The sequence below is a fragment of the Medicago truncatula genome, chromosome 6 (assembly GCF_003473485.1).
Source record: "Medicago truncatula cultivar Jemalong A17 chromosome 6, MtrunA17r5.0-ANR, whole genome shotgun sequence".
Taxonomy (NCBI): domain Eukaryota; kingdom Viridiplantae; phylum Streptophyta; class Magnoliopsida; order Fabales; family Fabaceae; genus Medicago; species Medicago truncatula.
This window is the reverse complement of record NC_053047.1, coordinates 38,359,087-38,386,721: the sequence shown is the minus strand read 5'-3', so window position 1 is coordinate 38,386,721 and position 27,635 is coordinate 38,359,087. Positions and strand designations below refer to the sequence as shown.

At 34.6% G+C, this 27,635-nt stretch overlaps 3 protein-coding genes across 4 annotated transcripts; 1 reads left to right on the top strand and 2 right to left on the bottom strand.

Moving 5' to 3' along the window:
- Nucleotides 1-4,295: 4,295 nt before the first annotated feature.
- Nucleotides 4,296-8,358, bottom strand: LOC25496811 (LEAF RUST 10 DISEASE-RESISTANCE LOCUS RECEPTOR-LIKE PROTEIN KINASE-like 2.8). 2 transcript variants are annotated; one of them, XM_013597514.3, is made up of 3 exons: nt 7,134-8,358; nt 6,041-6,073; nt 4,296-5,681 (listed from the first exon to the last, which is right to left on the bottom strand). In XM_013597514.3, exons 1-3 carry the CDS (start codon nt 8,137-8,139, stop codon nt 4,582-4,584), a joined length of 2,139 nt encoding a protein of 712 aa, XP_013452968.2. In that variant the 5' UTR covers nt 8,140-8,358; the 3' UTR covers nt 4,296-4,581. The 2 variants fall into 2 exon arrangements, with proteins under 2 accessions (XP_013452968.2, XP_024641571.1); XM_024785803.2 differs by having other exon boundaries at nt 4,296-5,678.
- A 12,337-nt stretch (nt 8,359-20,695) lies between these two features.
- Nucleotides 20,696-23,148, top strand: LOC25496807 (LEAF RUST 10 DISEASE-RESISTANCE LOCUS RECEPTOR-LIKE PROTEIN KINASE-like 1.1). Its single transcript, XM_024785738.2, has 3 exons — nt 20,696-21,401; nt 21,576-21,668; nt 22,009-23,148. Exons 1-3 carry the CDS (start codon nt 20,696-20,698, stop codon nt 22,809-22,811), a joined length of 1,602 nt encoding a protein of 533 aa, XP_024641506.1. The 3' UTR covers nt 22,812-23,148.
- Nucleotides 23,149-23,876: 728 nt separating this feature from the next.
- On the bottom strand, nt 23,877-27,112 carry LOC25496805 (LEAF RUST 10 DISEASE-RESISTANCE LOCUS RECEPTOR-LIKE PROTEIN KINASE-like 2.4). Its single transcript, XM_013597508.3, has 3 exons — nt 26,168-27,112; nt 25,537-25,578; nt 23,877-25,038 (listed from the first exon to the last, which is right to left on the bottom strand). The coding sequence occupies exons 1-3, from the start codon at nt 27,009-27,011 to the stop codon at nt 23,939-23,941; spliced, it is 1,986 nt and encodes a 661-aa protein (XP_013452962.1). The 5' UTR covers nt 27,012-27,112; the 3' UTR covers nt 23,877-23,938.
- Between the last annotated feature and the right edge of the window lie 523 nt (nt 27,113-27,635).

The following is a 27,635-nucleotide window of genomic DNA, read 5'->3' as shown; positions in this document are numbered from 1 at the left end:
AAGGGGGCAGAGAAAAAAATCACTGTTCACAGAAAAATCAGCAACCACACATTTTTTCCAATCAAGTCACAAACACAATTTCCTTCTCTCTCTCCTCTTTACCAGATCAAACACAAAAATCATAAGAACAAATATGAATATCACCAACATTCACCAACAACATTCATGAACATTTGTTAACATAAACAGCACAAATTCACAGCCAAAACCGAACCACAACAACACAATCCGAACCAAAACAGCAAGTACGAACCGGAAAAACAAGAAATCCGAACCGGAGCAAAAGGGAGGTACCGGAACCAGACCGGAGCAACGAACCGGAACCGAACCAGCGCCGGAGCTAGATTGAAGGTTCTGAAGTTTTCCGTCGTAACAGTGGTAACACGTTTTTCCTCCTCTCTCCTTCCGATCTGCTTGGTTTGTGTTCGTTTGAAAATGTTTTTGAAAAGTTTTGGTTGATGAAGATTTTTCTAGATCTAGTGTTTATGTGATTTGTTTTCAAAATTTCGAGTCCGGATTTGAATAGAGGAAGAAAAAGGAATTCCAAATATGTAAAAAATTTTTTGAAAAGGGTGAGTTTTGAAACTCCGGCGCGGTGGTGCCACCACCGGCCACCGCGCCGGAAAACTGCACTCGCCGGAGAAGACAAAAAAAGGGGCGCTGCATTTTTCTTTCTAGAGAGAAGGGAGAGCAAAAGTTTTAGAGAGAAGGAGGAAGGAGAAAATGAGGAAGAAAACCGGTCCCTATGCTTTATAACATGTGCAGACCGGTCTGGTTCATCTGAACCGGACCGGTCCATTTGATTCCTTTCTTCTTTCTTTCTAAGCCTTTAGATCCTTTCCTTTTTTTAATCTAACGGTCATGTATGTGCAATCCATGGTGACATTTAGTACACCTTCAGATCTAGACTGTTTGATTTTTAATCTAACGGTCAATGATGATTCTGTTTAGATCACATGTGTGTTCCTTGCTTGCAGTATTCCATGTTCTTTTTTATCCAACTGTTGGATCTTAGATCCTACGGCTGTGATGAATCCAGTGAATGAATCTGGACTATTGATTTAATCCAATGGTCCAGAATTAATCCTGCTGAGCCAATGTTTTATTATTTCTTATTTTTGTTTATCTTTATTTTTAAATACTGTTTTTTACACTTTTTGACATCTTTGTGTTTAGAAAAATTCTAAAAAAATATTTTTCTCACTATTTTAATTTTCTCTAATTTTAAAAGTCCATCCTAGTTATTTTTTTTAATTTTTCTTTGTTTATTTCTTATATGATGATCTTAATTATTTTTTGTCTTAATTCTTGCTTATTATTTCTTATGTCTCATTCATCATAATATTTCTTGTGATTACTAACTATTTAATTTCTTTTTGTCTTGAATCATAGCATGCACATTTAATTTTCCCATTATTTTATTTTGTCATTGACTTAGTATGTATAAATAGGGAATTGATGTAATTTTATTTCTTGCATTTTATTTTGGCATAAAGGCCTTAGGGTTGTATTTAGGAATTGATGTAATAATGTAGGTAACACAAGCACCGACACATGCACCGACACTACCACATTTTATTTACCGCTTTCCGTTAGTTTTTACGACGTTACGTTAGTTTTCACCGTTAGTTTAGAAAAATCATTTTCTCAAAAAGTCAAATATGCAAAACTTCAAAAATCATTTTCTTAATAACTTTTTTTCCTTTATTTTCTTAATCAAATTCTCAATCAATTTTAATTCAACTTCAATCATTTTCAAAATTTAAAATCAATCAACCTCACTTGTTTTCTTTATCTCATGCCTTGAGGCCTCTTTCTCTTCTTAAAACCCATTTTCGAAAAAACCTTAAAATCAACCTAACCCACCAAAGAAATTCTTGAGTGGAACTACGTCGGTTTTGATCCCTTTCCCAAAAAGGGTACGTAGGCAGAGGACTCGTCCTTCCAAATCAAATAAAAATAACCAAAAACATACTTCTTCTCCCTCCATACTTTCACTTAGACATTAGGCAATATATTTTTCAAATAAACAAGTAGCTTAGCACAAGATAATCTAGGTAAGAGGTTCCTATGGAATACCATAGTCGTTTAGGGTGCTTAACACCTTCCCTATTCGAAACCAACCCCCGAATCCAAAGTCTCGATAAGGGTTTTTACTCATTTTTTCCCTTCCCAAGAATAAAAATCGAGAGTTCAAAGATTGACGATTCAAATCAATTAATGGTTTGACATCCGAAAATCGCGAGCACAACTATTATGATCCAATTGGATGCTGCTAAAAATATTTGTTCTCTTTTATGGATACTGCTAAAAAATATTCGTTCTCTATTATATAAACTTTTTCGAAGTTTGTTGTTAGGGGAATTGTTCTTATACTAAATTGATGAACAATTGGAATGAAGAGATGTTCAAGTTGTGCGATATGCAATTGTTTTGATTCATTACAACAAAACTAGAAAAACTTGTTATTATTGGTATTCTTTTATTTGCTAATTTTGCTGATGTCGATGTTTTCAGAAATTGGCACTGAAATGTAGAGAACCATCTGAATGTACCAACCTTAGTAAAGAAACATAGGGATCTAGAAGCAACGGGCATTCACATGGTCAAAGAAGAAAGCTTAAGCGATGCATTTTGTGGCATTGATGATCAATCTGGGCTGTGAGCATGGTTGGAGAAGCAACACTTCAATTCAACAAATATTTGGCTATTTGAGCTTAAGTTAACGGCTATAAAACATTTCCGTTTTTCATAAGGATACGTTTGCAATTTCAATACATATAGGGACTATAGTGGCAGCGTCTCACAGATTCAATGACCAAAATGGATATGTTATGTAGAATTTTAAAGAATATGTCAAAGTTATTCTTTTTATCAAGTTATGCTTTGGTGTATCTTATTTGAACATAAATAAAAACCTTAAATAAATAAATAATTAATTGAGCTCAAGGGATCAATGAGTTTCAGTTAAGGACAAACAAATCGTTCAGGAGAGACTAAGTTTGAATTATGGTTGTAACAGGACCATAATTTACTTACCTCGTGACCAAATTCATGATTACAAGAACTTCCGCTAAAAATTAGTGGTTTAAAACAAACAAAATATATACTTCATAAAACTCAATGAATATGCATAGAAAAATTGAAATTCTAATCGGCCTTTTTCTCAACTATGCTTCACATAGGACGTGCAATATGACCCTACGAGGTTGGGGAAATGAGGTGGGATATCTGTATGTGTTGCTGCTTCACTAGCACATCTGAAACATTTCCAAAGCAGAGTAAATTGAATTGGCAAATCTTCCCATATGAGCAACTTAGAAAAGCCACAAATTATTTTGATGAAGCTCACATTCTTGATAAGAAAGGCTCGCCCACTGTATATTATGGTAAGAAGTGTTTTACCTGATAAAAAACTTTGAGTGAATAGAAAATTTAGTCTCTGAGTTTGTAACTATCGTTCAATTTAGTTCCGGAATTTGTTCTTCATTGATAAGTTTCATCTCTCCGTTAACTTCAAACGTTATCTATGATGACGTGAAATGTTAATAATCATATGGCAGTCGACGTGGGTTTTAAATCACCTTTATATTGAATCTTTAGAGTATTGATAGAAAATGTTGAGGTATTTGATTGGAATCATGTGTATGTTTGAAATCATTAGCCAATTGTTGTAGCTTGCTAGGTGTGTTTAAGAGAAAGTGTGTGTATAATGTTTACAATTTAAGCCCTTGTATATGCGGAAATTGTTTGAAACCGACATGTACTGCCACAACATTGTTTAACGTTGCAAGTCATCACAAGTAACATTTGAAGTTAAAGGAGGGATGAAGCTGACTGACACAGAGCAAATTCAGGTGACTGATGGTTATTATTATTATTATTTGCTCTTATACTCTAGTTTGATTAGGAAAACTAAAGAATGGTTGTGAGATTAGAGTCCATTACTTTACTGAAGACAAGTACACCATATTGAAACAGTTCAACAATGAAACTGCATTCCTAAATTACACGGGACACAAACCATGCTACAATTTATCGATGAACCACTCATCAAAAGGAATGCTTGCTAGTACATGAGTACCTGTCCAATGGTACTCTCGCTGCTCATATTCAAGGCCAAACACCATTAACTTGGCTTAACCGATTGGATTTTGATATTGTTAAAGCAAATGCATTGGACTATATCGACTATAATGGCATTATCCACCGTAATGTAAAGTCTCACAATATTTTCCTTGACAAAAACTTTTGTGCTAAGGTTGGTAACTTTCATTTGTCAGGGAAACTTGATGTTGGAGGAACCAATGTAAACTTTCATTTTTCAAAACTAGAGTTAATGATATGCCTTGAGCATTATTAACTAGCTAGTTGCTTCCACATAATTTCTAACATAGAGTTTACATGACTTTATAACATAGAATTTACACAACCAATTACTCATGATCATATAGAGTTTACATCCAATATAAAACAATTTGAGACACTGAAAGCGACATACTTCTCAAGATGATTAAAAGGGCTGAGATGATCTCTCTACTCTGATAAAAAAGTATACAACAATTATACATATTCTCAAATTTAAGAAGTGCAAGACTCTGATACTGATCTAGTAGGAGACGAAAGCAATGGTTTTGGTGGTATTTCCAACGAATTAATGTCAACTTCTAACATTTCAACTACTTTACTCATTGTAGGTCTGCCATTAGGAAATGTTTGAATACACCACAAACTCACAATGGTCATCCTCTTTGCAATCTCATCTTCTTCCGTATCCATTACCCCATCAGGTCTCAAATAACTACCAAGTTCAAGCCTATTGTATACCCAATGAGGAAAGTATATCTCACTTGTGTGACTTGCATCCGCATTAATATTTTTCCGTCCACCCACCATTTCTAACAACATCATTCCATAACTATAAACATCAGACTTGTGTGAAACTCCTCCAAAATGTCTATTCCACACTTCTGGAGCTACATACCCCATTGTCCCTCTTTGATCCGACATCGAAACAATGCTGTCTTTCTTCAGGCAAAGCTTTGCCAGTCCAAAATCTGAGATCTTTGGACAAAAATTCTCATCTAAAAGAATGTTATGTGGTTTTATGTCAAAATGTAAAATTCGAGTGGCACATCCTCTATGCAAATATTCTAGCCCACGGGCTATCCCTTTCGCAATTTGATGCATATTATCCCAACTTAAAGATGCAATCGTTTCAGGTTCCTTATTGTATATAAATTTGTCAAGGGAACCATTAGACATAAATTCATATATGAGAGCTTTATTACAACCTTCAAAACAAAATCCAAGAAGGTTAACAACATTAACATGTGAGGTTCTAGTAATACTAGCAACCTCATTAATAAAGTCTTCACCATTTCCTTTTGATGCATTTAATATCTTCACTGCTACAAGAGAACCATTGAATAACTTTCCTTTGTACACCGCACCAAAACCCCCTTGACCAACTTTAATTTTGAATGAGTTTGTAATTTTCTTTATTTCTGAAAACTTATATCTTTTTTGCAATAGAACTCCATGGTCTTTTAAAAATGCTTCAATGTTTATATCATTCTTTGTCTTAAACCAAAATTTTACTAGTATCGATGACTTGCCTCTATAACAACAGATTATGATGCACATCAGCAATGCTACCATTGCTGCACTTCCAACACCTGCTGTTAGAATAAGAATTATCTTATTAAGTGCTGATGGAAGAAACAAAGCTATAATTGCTAGTTTACAGAACACAAAAAATGAACTTTGGCAAAAGGATATGGGTACCAAGTCACAACATGAAGTTGCATGGTCTAAAGTTAGTGTTGCAATTTTGTTTAAGCCTTGTATTGGCATTTTGAGTATCCTGAGTTGAACTGCTGATTCTGTTAAAACAAAATAGAGATCTGCTTTTTTTTTTTATTAAGTTCATTTCTCTTATTTATTTATAGGAAATGGACACGTGTTAAGAAGTTCTAATTTTTTTATTTTAAATGGTGCATGCAACATCCTTAAAACTTTAGAAAGTTCGATTTATTACCAATGACGAATTTCCTCTTCCAATTCCATTGTCCTGCAACAATTAGTCGTGAAAGAAAAGACCAGTTAGCATTGTTCTAATTCAAGGAGAATATTCTACTTGTGTATAATAAACATAAACATGTACACATATGCATTTTCACCAAAGGCCTAGCAGAGAAAGCAAGCAATAGCAGATACAGCATATGGCTTAATGTACCAAAAATAAACACTAATACTCGCTAACAGTATGGCTTAATGTAATATAATATAAATTCATGTTTATTTATTTTTCAATAACAACAATAATTTAACAAATATAATATAAATCCTTATCTTTTATGTCTCTACAAGTGGAATAATCATCGATAACTAGTTGAGATGTATGTGGAAAAAGAGTGGTAGTTATTATTACTAAGAAGAAAGAGATGTGTGTAATATTGATGAGCATAGGGATGTGATTTTCCATTATGTTGAGAACAAGGAAGAAAAGAAGAGGATGAGGTTATGTTTAGAGACAAAATTTAGTTCATAATGTTTGAGTTGAGTTATGGTTCTCATGTTCAGCAAAAATGATTTTCATGCCCATAGAGTCAACTCAAAAGTCACCCACGAAATTTCCACTCTCTTTCCTTAAGGTACACATCGTATTCAAATTGAAACTTATCGACAATTTATTAGATTTACAATAGAATTTATTCGTAGTTTTTCAATAGAGAAATTTTGAACTTCTACTGAAGTTACCATAAGTGTAGCTGGAACAATCAAATGCGTTTCTCTAAGTTGGTTCCATAAACATTTTTGGATCCCAAACTAAATTCCAAAAAATGAAAATGTTAGAGTGGATTTGTCTAACCAACTTAATTAAACTTTGATTTAACAAGTGTTGATCATATACATGTTTATGTACAGAATACTTATAATTAACTCATAAATGTTAATAAATTGTTTGCAAATAAGTTCCAGACGTATAAACTATTGAAATCAGCCAAAAACAACTGATAAAAATGTGATAAACTCTAGTAAATTTTTGTAAGATAGGTTCAGATAAACACTAAATATGATTATTCGGCTGAAGAACCTAATAGAACATAAAGAGAAGGAAGAATACATACCCGAATCATTACTAGACTCTTTTGAATTTGGACCCCCTGCCGGTGTTAGTCCATTTAATGGTATTTGTCCATCATATGGTATTTGTCCATTTGATGGTGCTGCTAGAGGTGGTGGTATCACGGATTTAAATGATCGGGTTCTTTTGCAACCGGGATCATCCGGCAAAACTATAGTTGTTAAATTTGGGCGGCAAAATCCGCAATCACCGTATGATTGTTGATTAGGACATAGACACAAAACCACATTCTCAGTTGTATTATATCCACATCTCCCTCCAGATTTCATGCAACCATCACATATGTCTTCTTCCACGCCACTCCACTTAACCTCAAATCCTTCGTCTAAAACATTTGCCACAGAATCCGAGTCTTCTAGGAAGGAACTGTTTAGGCCAGGAATTGTAATATTATTCTTACACCCCAAATCAATGAAATCAGCCACTTTCGCACTCGACATTAAGTATGCATCACGAGGTTTATCCTCTATGAGGCAAGAAATAAATTGAGAAACTTCTGAACCCAAAGAAGACGAGTATGGATCGGGAAGAGAACCACACTCATATAATAGCGTATACTTCTCATAATTGGAAGTGTAATTGAAGAATTCCGAATCTAGGGTTACATTGATATATTTCTTGGGACAAGAAGCAATAGTAGCAGAATCATAACTCCATAAATCCAACCTTGCAATCCTCAAAACTTGTGAAGTTTGATTTATATCAATGATGTGAAACTTTTGTGACTTAATTTCAATAGTCAAGTTGCCATGTTCACAATCAAGTTTGAAGTTTGGATGACCACAATAATTTTGTTGGTTGTTAATACTCCAAAATGGGTAACTAATATTGGTGAAATTTCCACAACTAAAAGGTGCACAAGATTTGAAGCTTTCAACATCACTAGTGACATGTATTGGAATTAAGAAGAGTGAGAGTAAGAGACAGATGTTGATGATGAAGGAAAAAGGCAAAAGATGATGAGGGGAGGGCATTTGTGGATGTGACATGAAAATTGAAAAGCATCTAATTATAGAATTCTATGAGAGTCTAACTAGAAGATGAAATGATGTTAGCCCTTCTTAGGGAGGCAAATGATCAAGTTTGAACTAAGAAGAAATGAAGACTAAAGGAAGAGAAAATGTATTAGTGATGCAGGGAAAATGAAGTAGAAGAAGAACTAGGAGGTAAGGTAAGAAAAGGTGCTACCACATTCTATGTGTAAAGGTCAAAACCGAATGGAGTATGACTTGTTTGGTATCTTTGTAAAATTGGTGTTGACTTTTAAGATGGACAAAAAATTGGGTGGTTTTAGTATTAAAATGTAGTTTTCCTTTTCTTTCTAGCTTCTTATTAACACACCCTCCAAACTTCCTTTTATATAACTTTGGCAATTCCTTTGTTATTACTTTATTAATCCATTTTCTCTTAGTGCTGCTACAATTCAGCTTAACTTAGTTTGTCTTAATATCATAAAATAGAATTGGAAAAATACTATAGACCAAGAAAAAAATAGAATAGGAAAAATACTAGTCATAGAACACCCAGGCAAATTTGAATGAGTCTTTTGGTAATTACATAAGAAATTGCTTAAGCATCAAATCGAATATTAATAGTTTTTTTCCTTGTTGACCAAATCAAATTGGAATATTTCTTTTTGACTAAATATTGGAATATTTTTAGCTGCCAACTAATTTTATTATTCACGGTGTAGAGATTTATTGTTTAGAAATTCCGCTTTGTAGTGTCTTATGTTCGGAGGCAAGTAAATAGGGTCACTCACAATATAGCTAGAGCATCCTATTCTCAAACTAGCCCCATATTTTCTATAATGTACCACTTACTTTGTATTCTCTGATTATGACTGAAATGCATTAACTTTCCTTTGCTAAAAAAAAAAACTAATTTTTATTATTATTTTGAGATGACCAACTAATTTTATATTGGAAAAGTCTAACTATTTTCATTCTCTGTTCTCACACGCATATTTTATGAGCTAGGCTCTTTTTTTTTTTTTTTGGTTGTTTCCTCCGATGGAGTTAATCTATTTGAGAAACTTTCTGCTACTAAACACGAACTCAATTTACATGTAGTGTCAAAACTGTTCGAGGGATGGATAGCTCACTTGTTTAATGTTTAACTAAAAGATTAAAAGAATTTAAAAGTTGATGGTATATAGTTTGAATATGCATTAACGCAAGAAAGTGCGGGAGTGTTGTGATATTTTAACTAATATTGTTTTGCAGTCTAATTATTTTGACAGGTAAATTTGACACTTACATGCGTCCAGCAAATATAATGTCACAAGTTCTTATAATCATTTGTTGTCATCAGTCAACAACAACTTGACAACTACTCACATAACAGAAATTTGGAATAAAGAAGTGCCCCTAAAAGTTAGTCTTTTTGCTTGGCGTTTACAACGAAATGCTCTATTATGCGTGAGTGAATGCGGCATGTTGGAAGATGCATAGCACTTATTCCTCTCTTGTGATTTTTTTGGTAAACTTTGGTATCATATTTCTCACTAGCTTAGTTTCGACATAGTGCATCCTAAACATGTGTCGGATCATTTATATCAATTTGGCACCTTAGGCGGGTTCTCCAAAAGCAACCTGTGAGAGTTAACTTAAAATCAGAAATCTGGAGTATCGTGCCACGATGGAGAAGCATCGCGCCACGATGGTTGAAGCAAGATTCCTTGGAAGACATTGGAAATTTCGTGCCACGATGAAGCCTCATCGCGCCACGATGGTCGCGCTGAAGATAAAAATAAAACGTATTTTCAGTTAGATTTGTTTCAGTTTTTTAAGGGTTTACTTTCCACTATAAATACAGCCTTGTATCAGATGATAAAAGTGTGTAGAAAAACAAGGTTTAGACCAACATACAAACTAGGGTTTATAGAGAATCTCTCTTGGCAACAACTCTAGGGCTGGGATTGTTTTGATTCACCTTGAACAAAACACTATTAGGATTGAGTCTCTTGGTCACGGGAAGAGGCTGAGACTTGGGTAGAATTAGGTTTGAAGACTGATTCTTGAAACTCATTATCTCTTTGTAAAGAAACTCATTCATTATAGTGGATCGGAGAGCTGCTCTCTCCCCCAGACTAGGTCATCATTAGACCGAACTGGGTAAACAAATATCTTGTGTTCTCTCTCTCTCTCTCTCTCTCTCTCTCTCTCTCTCTCTCTCTTTTATCTCTTGCTGTTTTTGTTTGGATTATTTGCTACCCACTTGATTTGATTACTTGGTATTAATTTGCTCCACGCATCAAGTTTTATTGGTGTGGTTTCCTCGTCGAATTCACAACACAACCGCTCAGCTTTTAACCTCATATGTGTGGGTGATTTGGGCTGGAAGAAATGCCCAGATTTTTCTCCAAAAAGAAACCTCGTTTCATCAATTACTAGATAAAATTAAACTTCAATCATATTGGTGGCTGAAAGCAAACCGTCCTAGCTTTGCTCTCTCTAACTATTTATGGTGATTGATCATTTACCGTGTTTGGGTAACGATCAGTAATGGGGTGGCTATGTCTTTTGGTCCTTTTTATTTTGTTACCCGTTGTTTTGTGGATGTAGTTTGATACTTTTTCAACTAGGGTTTTGGAACTTCTTGTGTTAATATTTTTAGATTTTCAGTAATATATTCCATTTTGCTTCTTCAAAGAAAAAAAACACAACAATTGACATACTAACATCTTTCAATTAAAAAAGTCAACATTATTCATTTAAATACACCAAAATCTTCAAAATTTCGTAAATCTGAAGACATTTCGATTTGATAACTGGTCGCATCAATTTAGTATCTACAATGAAATTATATAGACTAATTTCCTGTTAGGTATCAGAGTAACAAAATATTATCACGTAGCTAAAATAAGAGACGAGAAAAGAGGAACTGAACGCACAATATTTACGTGGAAAGTACCCCTCAACAAATAAGGAAAAAAAAAACCACGGGGCAAGAGTAGAGAACTTTCACTAAGTGGAAGAAATTGCAGGACCTCTCTCTAAATGCAAGGAGAGTACAATTACCACTCTCTCTTGTAAATAGAAGAATACTGACACTACCTAGGAGAAACCTCATGAGGAGAAACTATTTCTTTCTCTCTAACTCTACTAGAACAAAACACTTGTTGTTGTGTTACTTTGTTCTGTGATGGTGTGAGTAACAATAGTACAAGAGCATGCTATTTATATTAGTGAAAGAGCCATGCCCCAACCAATTACATTTAGGCATGGCAACAAAACCCATACCCGTGGTTACCCGCCCGAACCAAACTCAATTTGACGGGTTTTCCCCGTTTTGACTGAGTTTGGGTATGGGTATGGGTTTTCCCCGATCTCAAAACACGGGTATGGGACGGGTAACGGGTATATAAATACCCACCCCGAACCCATACCCAAACCCGTCCCAAATGTAAAAAATTACTTTTACGTTGATATGTTATGTTATTTTGTTTGATAATTGTCATGTTAATAAAAACTACCATTGATATTTAAATGATCAACTAAATCATTTTGTCTAACAAATGTGAAAGTGAGCTTATTGTTGAATAATGTATTACAACGTTGCTCTTGGGGATGTTAAAAAACTTCTATTTTTTATTAAAAAAATTATTCAATGCGGGGACGGGGATACCCGAACCCGTCGGGGACGGGGATGAGATTCAATTTCTCATCCCCGTTGGATATGGGTAGGGTAACGGGTAAGTATATGATAATCAGGTATGGGGATGGGGAAGGTAAAACCCGTCCCCACCCCGCCCCATTACCATGCCTAATTACATTTACTACCATAGACAATAGCACAACAGCCAACCAATTTATGTTGACATTGTGAGCACCGAAAATCTGAATGGTAAATGCAAAGGCTTTTTGTCAAACATGTATTACTGCCAGGCATGTGGTAATTCCACAAAAGTGTGCTTTACCTACTTTCCTATTGATGACATTCTGTCATTACTCTTGTAGTAGGCATTTTTCATGTAATTTTAGGGGGTTTCTTATTGGAATTCATAAAGCTGCAAGCCACAAAAGACAAAGAAAATGAAGTTTGAAATATTGAAAATCGGCCACCGATTAGATAAATCGGCCACCGATTTTACTGCCAATTTACAGACTTTGGATTCGTCAAAAATCAGCCGCCGATAATCATAAATCGGGCGCCGATTTTGCACTAGTAGGCCACGCAATTTTGGATTTCGGCCACCGATTTCTGAGCTCGGTGGCCGATTTTTATTAGCCTATAAATAGTAAGAGATGTTTTCTGAAGAGGGGTTGACGAATTTTGAGACCTAAAGGCATATTTTGGAGCAGAGACTTGGAGATCCGGTGGGAAACCATCAAAACTAAGAGTCAATCATCCTCTACATGTATGAATCCTTTTTCTTATGTTAGTTAGCTTATACTTTAGCTATGAGTAACTAATTCTTTTGTGGTTAATTCCTGAGATGAATCTGATGTAATCATATGAGAACCCTAATTTGTTGAACTCCTTTGAACATCAATGAAAGTTTAGTTTTTATTCATATTACTTTGTGCTTAATGCCTTATGTATGTTTATGATAGACTATTAACCCTAGCGTTATGAATATGCATATTGATCATAGAAATTGAATGACCACTAACCCTGGCTTTTAACTCTGAATTAGGTAATAGGTTTAACCTAAGTAATCAAGCTAGAGATAGATCATTATTAGGTTATGATATAGGGATTAACGTTCGTTAATACCTCCAATGGTTTCAAATTCACTTAAGAGATTAAGGGGTTGTCACTTGCGGGGAGAATTCTAGGTCAAGAGATTGGGTAGAATTACTAAGTTAATCCGTCGTGAAACTAAATAATCATTGATCGTATTTAGGAGTGCAAATTACCATAGGAGAGCTTTGGAGGATTCGAAGGACTTAACCATACTTCTCTCAATTTTCTTAAAAACCAATTCTTTATTGTTTTTAATCAGTTTATGTTACTAAATCAACTCAACTGCCTAGGGCACCAATATAAATTTAATTACATCTTAATGATAACGTTTTTGTTACGTAGAGATATAAACAGTCCCTGAGGAAACGAATTATTTTATTACTCGATTCAAATTAGTACACTTGTGTTATACCCTGATTTTGGACCTAAAAATACTCATTCAAATTTCTTTTTCAACACTGATAATTGTCAATTTACTGTTATGTTTCTCCGAACCTTTACTCTCTTTTCATCTGCATATTTTACTATCTCGGTCTCAAAGTATGTTCAATCATAATTTTCTTGCATAAAGCTATCCAAAATGTCTTTTCTTGCATTATAAGTCGTTTAAACTCTCTCAAAAAACGTTGCATTTTTCTACATTTTATTTCAAAAATCATACCAAAGGGTATTTTTGTCATTTCCTACAGTGGAACCCATTTTAATCCTTGTATGTTGGTCTCTGAGTCTTTTCAATTTGTCTGTGCAAACCATTGTTGAATCTTTGTTTAAAAATCATTTCAAAAAATTGCATCTGAGTCAGTTTGGGTCAGTTTAGTCCCTAGGGGCATTTTGGTCTTTTCCTGTCAAAATTTTGACAGGGAGGTATTTTGAAATACCTCATGTCAGTTTTTGGTTCGTTTTAGTCCTTTTGTTGATTTTATTTCAAGTTTCACTTTACGTTTTGTCAGGTTACCAATTTTATTCCAATTTTATTTTTTATTTTACATTTTGGTCCCCAAAGAGGTCCAAAATTGCTTTTCAGTCCAGAACCTTTTTTTATTAATTGCATTCTAGTCCAAAATATTTGAAAATTGCATTTTAGTCCACTGTTTCTTATTTGCTGTTTAGTCCTTCAGGTTTCTTATTTTGCAGATAGGTCCCAAACAACTGTCACCACCTCATTGGTCCCAGATCACACATGTCAGCTATAAAAGGTGTACAGTGCCACACAGACCCATTAATCACACGCCAACTCAACAAACACATTTTCAGATTCTCTCTCCAATCAGTTAGATCAAAAACAGAAAATTCCCAAGAACACGAAGAACACAAACCCTAATTTTCTGCAGAAATCATAGAAATTCATCAGAAATCAACGAATTGCACATCAATCCTCAGAGATTCGTGTGAATCTTCATCACTGGATTGGAGATTTCCCTACAATTCCAAGTGCGAGCTCACATTGAAGCAAGCTCAAGCACTGATCACAGGGATTCTCACGTGGATCTAAGAAGCAAGAAGCAAGCTCAAGCACGTAATCACAGAGAGAGAGACAGAGAAAGAATCGGAGAAGATGAAGAAACCAAGCCAGTAAACCGATTTATTTTCGGTCCAGAGAAAATCAAAGATTCGTCAAGAACATTCAAGTTTTCCGAAGATTTTCTCCTTCAAAAATCTCAACCAAAATTCAGGTAAAACTCATTTTTCTCTCTTAAAAAGTATAATCACTGTTAAACCTGCAAACAAGATCCAAAAAATTTCCAGAATCAAAAAAGAAAAAATCATAACCGTAAGCACCAAAACATAGATCCATAAGGATCCAAGCTTTGTAAGCAAGAACAAGCATCAGAGAAGTAACAAATACGAAGCGATGTAGATCCTTGAGAGTTTGAACGCATGCATTCAAAACCCTAAAAAATCATTTCAAAACCGTTTGGAAATTCTTCGATCTACGTCGTTTCAAGCTTTATTTGTGAAAATCAATATCAGATTCGTGTTTAGGGTTAAAAAACGAACAAGAAAATGTAAAAAAATTGGAATTCTGGTTGATTTGCTCGTCGGAACCCTAACTTCTCACCGGAGAAGATGAAGTTTCCGGTGGAACCTTCATCTTCTCCGGCCAACAACCACCGGAGAAGGGAGGAGAGAGGTGAGATGAGAGAGTTTAGAGAGAGAAGCTCTGAGTTTAGAGAGAGAGAGGGGATTAGAAAATGAAATAAACCGGAGCCTTGCTTTTTAAATAAGCCAGTGAACCGGACCGGTCCAGTCCGGTCCATTCCCCTTTGTTCCTGGCCGTTTGATCTAGGGTTTCAGAACCCTGGATCAATCCTGTGGTTCCTGTGCATCCGGATCTTTTAGGTTTGGGCTTGGGCTTGTTTTCTTTGGTTTTCTGCGTTTTTGCTTTTTTTTGTGCTATTCACACCTTCTTTTTGTGCTATTTGAACCTGTTCTTTGATTGAAATTTTGATAAAAATTCCTAGAAATTTTAGGCATATTCTTTGTTGATTTCTTATTGTTTTTATGACATTTTTTGGCATGTTGAGCTTGACAAAAATATTACATGGTTAATTCATGGCATTTCAATTCTTTTTGGCTTATTCCTTATGTTTTTTTTGTTATATTTTTTCCTTGATTTGTGGGTATGTGACAAAGGCCTTTTGATATGTTAATATGAGATGCTTATGCCTATAATCATGTGTTGATCTTGCTGTTTTGGTTTGATTCATGAAGCTTTGATTTTGTGAGCAATGTATGCATATTCTAGAAAGTAATAAAATCCTAATTCCATTCCAAGAGATTGGCATGAAACTAGGCTTGCTTGTTTTTAATAATCCTATGATTATAGCTTGAGATAAAAGAAACCACTTCAAACTTGCTATAGCATGAGAATTAAAAGCCACAAATGCCCTAAGTTCCATGTCAAAATTTTAGGGTTTGTTATCATTTTGTTACTATCTTTGTTGCATTTTATATGCTTTTACCCCTTGCTATTCCTATACAATTTCTTTTTGTTTACTTCCTACTATTTTGTGCTTTATGATTACTAACTATTTCATTTTCATGTGCCATACATTTCATAAGCATTTCACAATTCCATTCCCATTTCTCATAGTTTAGGATTTATTTCTTTTTCATTGTTTACTTTGGCATGTAATATTTTAGATAGTTTTAATTTCTTTTAAAATTTTTGCAAGACCATAGAATGTATCTAGGACAAGGTAAAAAGGACTATGGACTCTCTAAATAATGTACACCGACACATGCACACACCTCACATGGTTATTTTAGATGTATGATTAGGGAATGTATGCTTAGATGTATGCTTAGGATTTATAATGCTTAGATAAAAAAGTCACTTTTCTCCAAAAAAATATAAACAACCTCACTTGAAAACTTTTTCCTAAAAAAAATAGGAGTCAAAACTCCTCATTTCCCTTATTTTTCTTAAGTAAATTTTTTTAATAAATTGTAATCATACTTAGACTTTATTTTGAAAAAATAACTAATTCTACCTCACCTTTTCCAAATCTCATGCCCTTGAGGCCTCTCATCTCTATTCTCCAAAATCTCTTTTCAAACTTAAAATCAAACAACAAAAACAAACACCATTTTTGAGAACGAACTACGATCGGTTTTGATCCCTTAAAAGGGTACGTAGGCAATGAGTCAAAACTCCTTCAAACCGAGTAAAATCAAAAATCTTACAACTTCTCTCCCCCATTCTTAACTAAATAAACCTCCCATTTTCAAAAAATAAGTAAAAATAAGCGTAAATGTAGACTTAAGAAAGCGGCTCCTATAGAGGACTATAGTTACTCCGGGTGCCTAACACCTTCCCGTAGTAAAACCGACCCCCGAACTTAGAATCTAAGGGTTTTTTTTCTCAATTTTGCCCTTCCCAAGAAAAAATAGAGAATATCAAAGATTGAAAGGTTCAAGCCTAACTATTGACTTGACACCCGAAAATCACGATAACAACTTGCTAATTATTTATCACCTATGTTCACAATCTCCCACTTAAAGTCACTTTTGTGAGCACTCAAAATCTCTCTACCTTGCCGATTCATGCCACAACCGTAGCATTTGATATTCTTCTTTCATCGAGATTTTGAACTACCATGATTTTGACTCCCACTGAGGACACGTTCCGTTGATCTGCCTATCGTCATCGTCAAAGCTTCTGCTTGCTTTGAACTCTCTGACCTTTCTTCCTTATTCTTGCGCCTGGATTCTTCTTCAAGGATTGCACTGGCGACATCATCAAAGTGAAGAGTATCAGCTATGTTATTATTTGTAATGTTGATGATGAGTTGATCATACGAATCTGGTAAACTCTGAAGTAGAAGCCATGAGTTGAGAAAATAGCGTATTCAGGGTGTTGATGTGATTCGTTACGGATGTGGATTCACCCATTCGAAGCGTGTAGAGCCTTCTCTTTAAGAATATTCTGTTGTGGAGTGATTTGACCTCGTACAATTTTATTAGAATATCCCAGATCTCCTTTCTTGTCTTCTTTTCAGCAATACTTGACAATACCGAGTCCGCCATTGCTAGGTGCAAATTGGCAACGGCATTATCATCCATCTCTTTCCGCTTTTCAACAGTGATATCTGCAGGTCTGCCATCTATTGTGTCTAGGCAATTATCTTTTCTTAAAATTGCCCTTATCTTCAATTTCCACAGGGAAAAATTTCTCCCGTTGAACTTCTCTATCTCGAATTTCGCTGCCATGGTTTTACACCAAATATTTTTCATTCAAACTAGACCAGAGTAATAAGAATTCTTTTATGATGTGGAAGATCAGTTTAAAACTCCAACCACAGAGCATACTAAGATTTTTCTTACCACACCACTAGTTTATCGCAGCGGAATAACAGCTACGAACTAAAGGCTCTGATACCACTGTTAGGTACCAGAGTAACAAAATATTATCATGCAGCTAAAATAAGAGACGATGTTGCGAATTCGTTGAAAATCACACCAATAACAACTTGATGTGTGGAGCAAGAGATAATCAAGTAACCAAAACAAAGTGCATGGAATAATTAAATACAAGTCAAAAGTAGAAAACAACGGCGAGAAGAACACAAAGAAGAGAAGAACACAAAAGAATTTGTTGACCCAGTTCGGTCCAAATTGACCTAGTTTGGGGGAGAGAGCAGCTCTCCGATCCACTATATGATGAGTAACGTTACAAAAGAGAAATCAATGGGTTACAAGAATAAGTCTCCCACCTAATTCTACCCAAAGTTTCAGCCTCTTCCCGTAACCAAGAGACTCAATCCTAATAGTGTTTCCCAAGGTGAATCAACCCACAAACCCTAGTGTTTGTTCCAAAGAGACAAACTCTATACAAACCATAGTTTTGTTGTTGTCTTTCTAAACCCTTGTTTCAGCCCCCTCTATCTCTCTCAAAGTTTAGCCTATACAAGGTCTATATTTATAGTAAAAGTATAACTCATAAATTTGGAACAAATACCACACTGAAGATTCGTTTTTTTTTTCTCCTTCAGTGAAAGAATATTTGCATCAAAAATATAATATTCGCTTTCAAAATATATTTGCATTAAATCGTTCTTCATACAATACAAAAATATATTTATTGTCCATAAATATATTTTCAGCACAAAATATATTTGAAATAAATCTTTTATATTTTTAGCAACAATATTCTCCATCCATCAAATTTGGAGTCATACTACAACAGACGAGAAAAGAGGAACTGAACACACAATATTTACGTGGAAACCCATCAACAAATAAGGGAAATAAAATCACGGGGCAAGAGTAGAGAACTTTCACTAAGTGGAAGAAATTGCAGAACCTCTCTCTAAATGCAAGGAGAGTACAATTACCACTCTCTCTTGTAAATAGAAGAATACTGAGGCTACCTAGGAGAAACCTCACAAGTAGAAACTATTTCTTTCTCTCTATATTTTTTCTCTCTAACTCTACTATAGAACAAAACACTTGCTGTTGTGTTACTTTGTTCTGTGATGGTGTGAGGAACAATGGTACAAGAGCATGCTATTTATACTAGTGAAAGAGCCATGCCCCAACCAAAAGAAAATCGTTGGTTCGTGAGAATATCCAGAGTTTCTTGGTTCCCAAGGTGAGCGAGACTTTCTGTCACCACTTTTTGTTAGTTGGTTGCTTAATTTGCATGTATTTCCAATACTATACACATTAATACAGAAAGATGTTCTAATAGTAATTCAATGTATCAAAATTGCAAACACATCCAACTTTAGTCGGTTTTGTTCTTGAATATGTTTTTAGCTAGGTTATTTTGCAAATTTTTTGTATGTTGCAACCCCAGTGGAAAAGGCACTAAACCTGTTCATTAGTTACTTACAATTAGTTAATAGTATGTCAAATTCTATTATTTTTATCAAATTATACTTTGATGTATCTTATTTGAACAGAAGTAAAGACTTTTAAAAACATAAAGTGATTGAGCTCAAATTGTTAATTAGTTCCAGTTAAAATGAATTGTTTGAGAGTTTTAGTTCGATTTCTGGTTAAATTAATCACTGGTTAGACTTTAATTAACTCCTCATCGAACTCTGAATTACCAAGACATCATTCTCCTATAAACAAAGGAGTTAAGACGATAAAAAAAAGGCTTAATTGCACTTTTGGACCCTTATCTTTCCAAAAGTTGCGGTTATGGACCCCTAACTAATTTAAATACAAAACAGCCCCCTATGTTTTGATTTTTTGGCAGTTTTGGACCCCCAAGGCAAAAAAAAAATAAAAAAATTGACACGTGGCACCTCACTTAGGGTGCCACGTCAGCATTGACCGAGTCAAAAATGGACTGGGGGTCCAAAACTGCTAAAGAATCAAAACTTAAGGGGCTGTTTTGTATTTAAATTAGTTAGGGGTCCATAACTGCAACTTTTGAAAAGATAGGGGTCCAAAAGTGCAATTAAGCCTAAAAAAGAAAAAAAAGACAACATAAAACACAAGTAAACATACATAGAAAAATTGGAATTCTAATCAGCCTTTTTTTGTCAACTCTGCTTCGCAGAGGACGTGCAATGACCCTATGAGGTTGGGGAAATGAGGTGAGATCTCTCTATGTGCTGCTGCTTCACTAGCACTTCTGAAACATTTCCAAAGCCACATATTATTTTGATCAAGCTCACATTCTTGAAAAGAGAGGCTCGGCCACTGTATATTATGGTAAGAAGTCTTTTACATGAAAAAAATTTGAGTGAATAGAAAATTTAGTCTCTGAATTTGTAACTATTGGTCAATTTAGTTTCTGAATTTTTTCTTCATTGGTAAGTTTCATCTCTCCGATAACTTCAAGCGTTATCTATGATGACGTGCAATGTTAATATTCACATGATAGTCGACGTGGGTTTTAAATCACCTTTACATTGAACCTTTAGAGATGAATAGAAAATGTTGAGGTATTTGGTTTGAAATCATTAGGCAACGGTTGTAGCTTGGTAGGCGTGTTTTAGAGAAAATATGTGCATGATGTTTACGATATTATCCCTTATATATGTGGGAAATTATTTGATACTTGCGTGTACTGCCACATCATCGTTTAACATCGAAAGTCATCATAAGTAACGTTTGAAGTTAAAGGAGGGATGAATCTGACGAACACAGAACAGATTCAATTGAAAGATAGTTACAAATTCAGGAACCGTACCTGGTTGTTTATTCAACAACAACTGCAGCAGCCAAGTTGTTTATTCACTAAAAAAAATATACAAATTATTACTATTTTGTTCTTATAATCTACTTTGATTAGGAAAACTTAAGAATGGTCGTGAGATTGCAGTCCAATGCTTCAATGAAGACAAGTACAACATATTGAAACAATTCATCAATGAAACTGTATTCCTAAATTACATGCCATACAAAAACCTAGTCACGATTTATGGTTATGCCACTCATCAAAAGGAATCCATTCTAGTACAAGAATACGTGTCCAATGGGACTCTTGCTGCTCATATTCAAGGCCGAATATCAGATAGCGGAACATCATTAACTTGGCTTAACAGATTGGATATTGCAATTGATATAGCAAATGCATTGGAATATCTTCACTATAACGGCATTGTGCACCGTAATGTAAAGTCTCCTAATATTTTCCTTGATATAAACTTTTGTGCTAAAGTTGGTAACTTATATTTGTCAAAGAAACTTGATATTGGATCAACCCATGCTACAAGAGACTTAATCGGAACAAGTGGTTATGTAGACCCAGAACTTGTGTCAAAAGGCTTACTTGGTGTCCAAAATGATGTTTATAGCTTTGGGGTGGTATTGTGTGAACTTTTGTCATCTATGCTTGCAGAATATTATATTCAGAATGAAGAAGAAAATCTAGCAACCATTTTATGCACAAAACTTGAAAACCAAACTTTGGTTGAGCTTATGGATCTAAGACTTGGCTTCAAATCAGACATTAAGATCACCAAGATGATGACCGCTACAGCTGAGCTTGCATTTTGGTGTTTGAAATGTCCACAAGAATTAAGGCCTAACATGGAACAAGTGCTAGAGACTCTCCATGGCATAAAGCAAGGGAGATATGAGATAAACCCAATAAAAGGTACTTGACGTTTCCTTTTGCGCTTTTGCATTTTTGTATATTTTTCCTTTTGAGCTGGTTTACTGATCCAACTCTTTTCCTCTCTAACATGTTTCTACCTTGTATGTGTTTGGTGTTAACATACTAGCGATTATTAGTGTCTTAGACTCTTACTCTGCAATTTATATGTCTCAGCTTTCAAAATCTTCCACCATGCCGAACTTGAAGAAGCTACTAACCATTTTGACACTTTTCTGGGATCTGGAGGGTTCGGCAGAGTCTATTATGGTAAGAAGCTGCAAAGATATCTGCAAAGTTTAATGAGAAAATGATGATTGCACTCTTTAACTGTAGTTCAATACCTTGGTGTTTTCCTTTTTACAGGTATATGTTTAAAACTTTTTTACATAGTAATTTCCGTTCGTTGCGATCTCTAAACAGCTGATAGAAACTATAGATAAAAGAAAATTATATAAAAGTAATATACAAATAGTATTGATAATGAAAATGGTAATTATATGAAGAGGTACAATGGGGCTTATATAGTCAATGCGAATAACTAATGAGTGTGACTAACTTTTACATCTAGTATTATTTTCTGACCGCATGTCATTGTATTTATATTTAGGAAAACTTAAAGACGGTAGAGAAGTTGCAATAAAACGCTTCCACGAAGAGACAGAAAAAACCATTAATCAGTTCATGAAAGAAATTGAGATCTTAAGTCACCTGCATCATCAAAATCTGGTTTCACTTTATGGTTGCAGTTCTCGTCATAGCAACAAGCACATGCTTGTGTACGAGTACATCTCTAATGGAACTCTTACACAACATCTTCACGGATCTTCATTTAGTAAACTATCATGGCTTACTAGATTGAATATTGCCATTGAAACTGCGAATGCCTTGGTATTTCTTCACGACTCAGGTATCATCCATCGTGACATAAAAGGAAGCAATATTCTGCTGGATGAAAGTTTTGCTGTTAAAGTTGCAGATTTTGGTCTCTCGCGGTTTCTTCCTGACTATGTGACTCATGTTTCAACTCTTCCGGTAGGAACTCGTGCTTACATTGATCCAGATTACTATGACACTGGAAGGGTAAGTGAGAAAAGCGATGTCTATAGTTTTGGAGTGATCTTATTCGAGCTTATATCATCGAAACCGGCAAGTTTAATGCAAGGCACGGAACATGTCACTCTTGCTCAATTTGCAATGAGTAAAATCTTAAACAAGGAATTACAGATGCTAGTGGATCAAAGTCTTCAAATTTCTTTTAATAAAAATGTAGTCGAAATGATAACAACAGTGACTGAGTTAGCATTTCAGTGTGTGCAGTGTCCCAAGGAACTCAGGCCAACCATGAAACAGGTTTTAGAGACTCTACAGGGCATACGCAAAGGGAAATGGGGATTCAACCAAATAACATAAGACTCAAGTTTGGATAAACTCTTTGAACAGGTGCATGGGTCCAAGGCTTTATGTTTTATTGATAAGGTTGCTATAAATCACAAGTCAATTGATTGATGTCTTAAAACTAAGTCATAGTAAAGTGCCTCAATGGTTCTGGACATTATTCTGAAGGTTGGTCTTTCTCCTATAATAATACGATTCTTTTTAGCGATTTTACCACATTTGTTGCCTCTATGTGCAACTTCAGGTCTATAGCCATCCTCGCCATAAGAAAATAGTAACGGATATTGGTAATGTCGATGTCTTTCATGACACTCATCTATTCTTTGAAGTTTACCACTTTGAGTCTGAATAATCATATCTCTTTTTGAGTTAGTATTGATACTCCCACAATAAAAGAAACAACTTCTGACACGGTTGCGTATGCATGTAACCTTGCATATTATTTTGTATTGCATTCTATGTATCGTAAATGTAAGCTGAGTAAATTTTGGTAATTGTCAGAAAACTCCTAATTGTATGACATGATTGACCTTGAGTTCTAATAATTGGTGATCCCCTACTATTATTAAAACGGTTATCCAACTTTTCCCCTTGTGAGGTGAATGCAAACATGACATTGTAAACTCTGATACGCTGTTGTAATTTCTTGCTAGCTGTTGAGCTGTTTTGGAAAAGCAGATGTTGAAGCACCAGAGGAGGCGACTTCAAGACTAGCTAGTAGTTGAATTTTTCCATTTCCACAACACGTTTGAAACATTGAATTTGTAGCATGTATGTATTTATTTATTCTCTCATTGTACCAAATATTTGCTCAAAACTATGGACATTGAAGTAATGGATGACCAAGAAGTTATTCTGATGTGGAGGGATATCAATAAGATTTGTCTCTTTAAGGTATGCACCACCATTGAAGATTTTCCGCCTTAAAGGTAGCGGATCCAATGTGGGACTTCTAAAGGATACAAGATCATAAAATTATAAATTTATAACAGAGTCTACATGACCAATTGTTCATTATTTTGCATTCAATATAAAAACAATTTGAGACAATGTTATCCACTTACTTTGCAAGAATATTCAAAGGGATGAAATGATATCAACTAAGATTAAAAAGTATATAACAATTTTACATACCGTCAAATTTAAGACGTGCAAGACTCTGATAATGATCTAGTAGGAGACGAAAGCAATGGTTTTGGTGGTATTTCCAATGAATTCATGTTAACTTCTAACATTTCAACTACTTTACTCATTGTAGGCCTGCCATTAGGAAATGTTTGAATACACCACAAACCCACAATGGTCATTCTCTTTGCAATCTCATTTTCTTCTGTATCAGTTACCCCATCAGGTCTCAAATCACTACCAAGTTCAAGCCTATTGTATACCCAATGAGGAAAGTATATCTCACTTGTGTGACTTGCATCCGCATTAATATTTTTCCGTCCACCCACCATTTCTAACAACATCATTCCATAACTATAAACATCAGACTTGTGTGAAACTCCTCCAAAATGTCTATTCCACACTTCGGGAGCTACATACCCCATTGTCCCTCTTTGATCCGACATCGAAACAATGCTGTCTTTCTTCAGGCAAAGCTTTGCCAGTCCAAAATCTGAGATCTTTGGACAAAAATTCTCATCTAAAAGAATGTTATGTGGTTTTATGTCAAAATGTAAAATTCGAGTCGCACATCCTCTATGCAAATATTCTAGCCCACGGGCTATCCCTTTCGCAATTTGATGCATATCATCCCAACTTAAAGATACAATGGTTTCAGGTCCCTTATTGTAAATATATTTGTCAAGAGAACCATTGGACATAAATTCATATACAAGAGCTTTTTTACGGCCTTCAAAACAAAATCCAAGAAGGGTGACAACATTAACATGTGAGGTTCTAGTAATACTAGCAACCTCGTTAATAAATTCTTCACCGTTTCCTTTTGATGCATTCAAAATCTTCACTGCCACATGACAACCATTCAATAACTTTCCTTTGTAGACAACACCAAATCCCCCTTGACCAAGTTTAATTTTGAACGAGTTTGTCATTTTCTTTATTTCTGAAAATTTATATCTTTTTTGCAGTAGAGCTCCATGATCTTTTAGAAATGCTTCAATGTTTATATCATTATTTGTCTTAGATGGAAATTTTACTTGTAGCATAGATGGCTTGCCTCTAAAACAATAAATTATGATGCCCATTAGCAGGGTTGCCATTGCTGCACTTCCAACACCTGTTGTTAGAATAAGAGAATTATCTTGTTATGTGTTGATGGAAGAAACAAAACTATATAAACAAAATTATGAAGTTACGATGTGTCAATGACAAAATATTAGTAATCAATGTTATATTGGTAACCCTTGTGCTTAAGGTTTTGCCTAATACATATACTTAAAACTAATAGTTTGCTTATAAAAGAAAAAGTCCAAGCTAGTGTGATCAACAAAGATTTTCAAAAGTTAAGGTTTTAAATAATTATAGTATTGTTTTGGTCTTTGCTTGCCTAACTAAAGAAGCAAAACAGCCGTCCCGGTGAGCTTAGCTCAGTTGGTAAGGACAATGCTTAATATATGCAAGGTCCAGGGTTCGAACCGTCCAGGGCTCGAACCCTGGACACCACCAAAAAAAGAAGCGTAACAGTCCTTCTTTTGCAGATATAGATTACTAAATAAAACCACAAAAGAGTTAAAGGTGGAAATACAATCGAAAAATTAGACTGTAGTTGTATTACCTAGAATGATTTTCATTTTCCCTTGCCAACTCATTTGCTTACCTGCGATAGTTGTAGAAAGAGTATAGAGGAATCTGTTAGAGCATAGCTTACGCCTAAAAAAAAAATTATATGTCTTGAATTTTTTTTTTTGACAAATATGTCTTGAATATTTGATAGCTTTTTTGACAAAAACAATTAAATTGGGAAATGTATTAAGCAGAAATTAGAATGGGTTATTTTACATATCACTGAAAAAGTTATTTTACTTATCTGAAGTTGCATGGTCTAAAATTAGTGTCGCAGATTTGTTTAAAATTACTAAATTGAGTTGAAATGCTGATATTTTGTAATTTGTTAACGATTGACTGACTTCAAGTACTAAAGGCAAATTTCTTTTAAAGTGCAAATACCAAAACCAGACAAAAAAAATTGCAGAGACTAATACCGCAAAGTGCTACAATTGCATGAACTAATTACATATTTTTATTTTGACAAAAACTAATTACATATTTAACCAAATATAGAAGTGGTTTTTTTTTTAATTGCTATTTGTATCTCCTAACGAATTTGGTGTTATTTTTTTTTATTTTTTATGAAGATCATTTCCTTAATTTATTTATTTATGAGATAAAGAGATAAGAAAACATACTTCTGTGATTAGAACAGTGTTGTGTGGAAGAATCAACAGATCCATCTAAACAATCATCATAATAGCACGAGGACTTTACATGTTTCTCAATATCATTATTGCTCTCCCATTTACAATCTCCTCCTTCACTTCCCAAACACCTTGAGCATTCCTCTTTCATAGTATAATTCAACTCAAACCCCTTATCCAAACCATTTTCAAGAAAATCATGATCAAAATAATCAACATAATCTTTCACACCAGGAAAATCTGCTCCTACTGGCACATGAATATGACTCATACAATTCCTTGATTCTTCCAACAACCTATCTTCATTACCAACACTAAAGAAAGCATGATTCGGAGATTTACATAAAGATTTTTCATTTGTAATAGGAGATGGAGTACAATTGTAGTATATAGTGATGTTATAGACACTTGGGAGATGTTGGAACGGAGGTGGAAACAAATAAGTATAATTATATTGAGGAGAACAAAGATTTTGATCAAGGTCTGTTCTTTTTAGTTTCATGGTGTGTGTTTCTATGTTGATGTCAAGTACTGTTAAATTTTGTGAGGATAACAGAATGGTAGTGATGTTATTTTCCTTACAGTTAAGGTAAAATGGTTTACCAGCTCCACAAGGAGAAAGACGATTTTGTCCCCAGAACGGATAAGAGATGTTGGTGATTCTTCCGCAGTTGTAGAAGTTTTTGATGTCTCTGCAACTTCGATAATTGTAATCAGGTTGAGGTTGTTGTGGTTGAGAGTGGGATTGATGTGGAAAAAAAGTGGTTATTATTACTAATAAGAAGAAAAAGGATATGTATGTAATATTCAAGAGCATAGGGATATGCTTATCCATTATATTCGGAAACGAAGAATAAAAAATGAGGAAGGGTTAAGTTGAGTTATGGTCTCATGCTCTCCGCAAAAATGATTCTCATGGTCATAAAGTCAACTCAAAGTCACCCACTAAATTTCCACTCTATAAAAGGAACAAAACGTCACAAACGGACATATAGAATTTACTCAAGTTCAACCCAATAATTAGGCTTAAGCGATCAATGAACTAGCCCTTAAGACGAATTTATTTCTTTGATGAAACAATTTTTCGTTGAATTTTACTTATATCTAACCAATTCTAAATTACGAAAAACCCTTTCTCCTAAGAACCAAATATTAACATCAAAATAAAAACTTACATTGTTGTTAGGTTTGTTGTTATTGCTTGCAATTGTTTTGGGCATTGGTTACCGCTGACCCCTACTCCACACATCAAAGTTCATTAGTGTGAGTTTTTTTATCCGAGTTACAACATCAATTGTATCTTCCTTAGGGGAAGCTGAACTTCAATCCACAAATCAATCGATCATTAGAGCGGATACCGATTTTTCAATAAAAAAACATGTGCCCTAATTTTTTTTTCTATGTGAAGAATCGGTCAAGGGATATTTTTGTGTTTTTAATTTACTTACTATAGGACAAC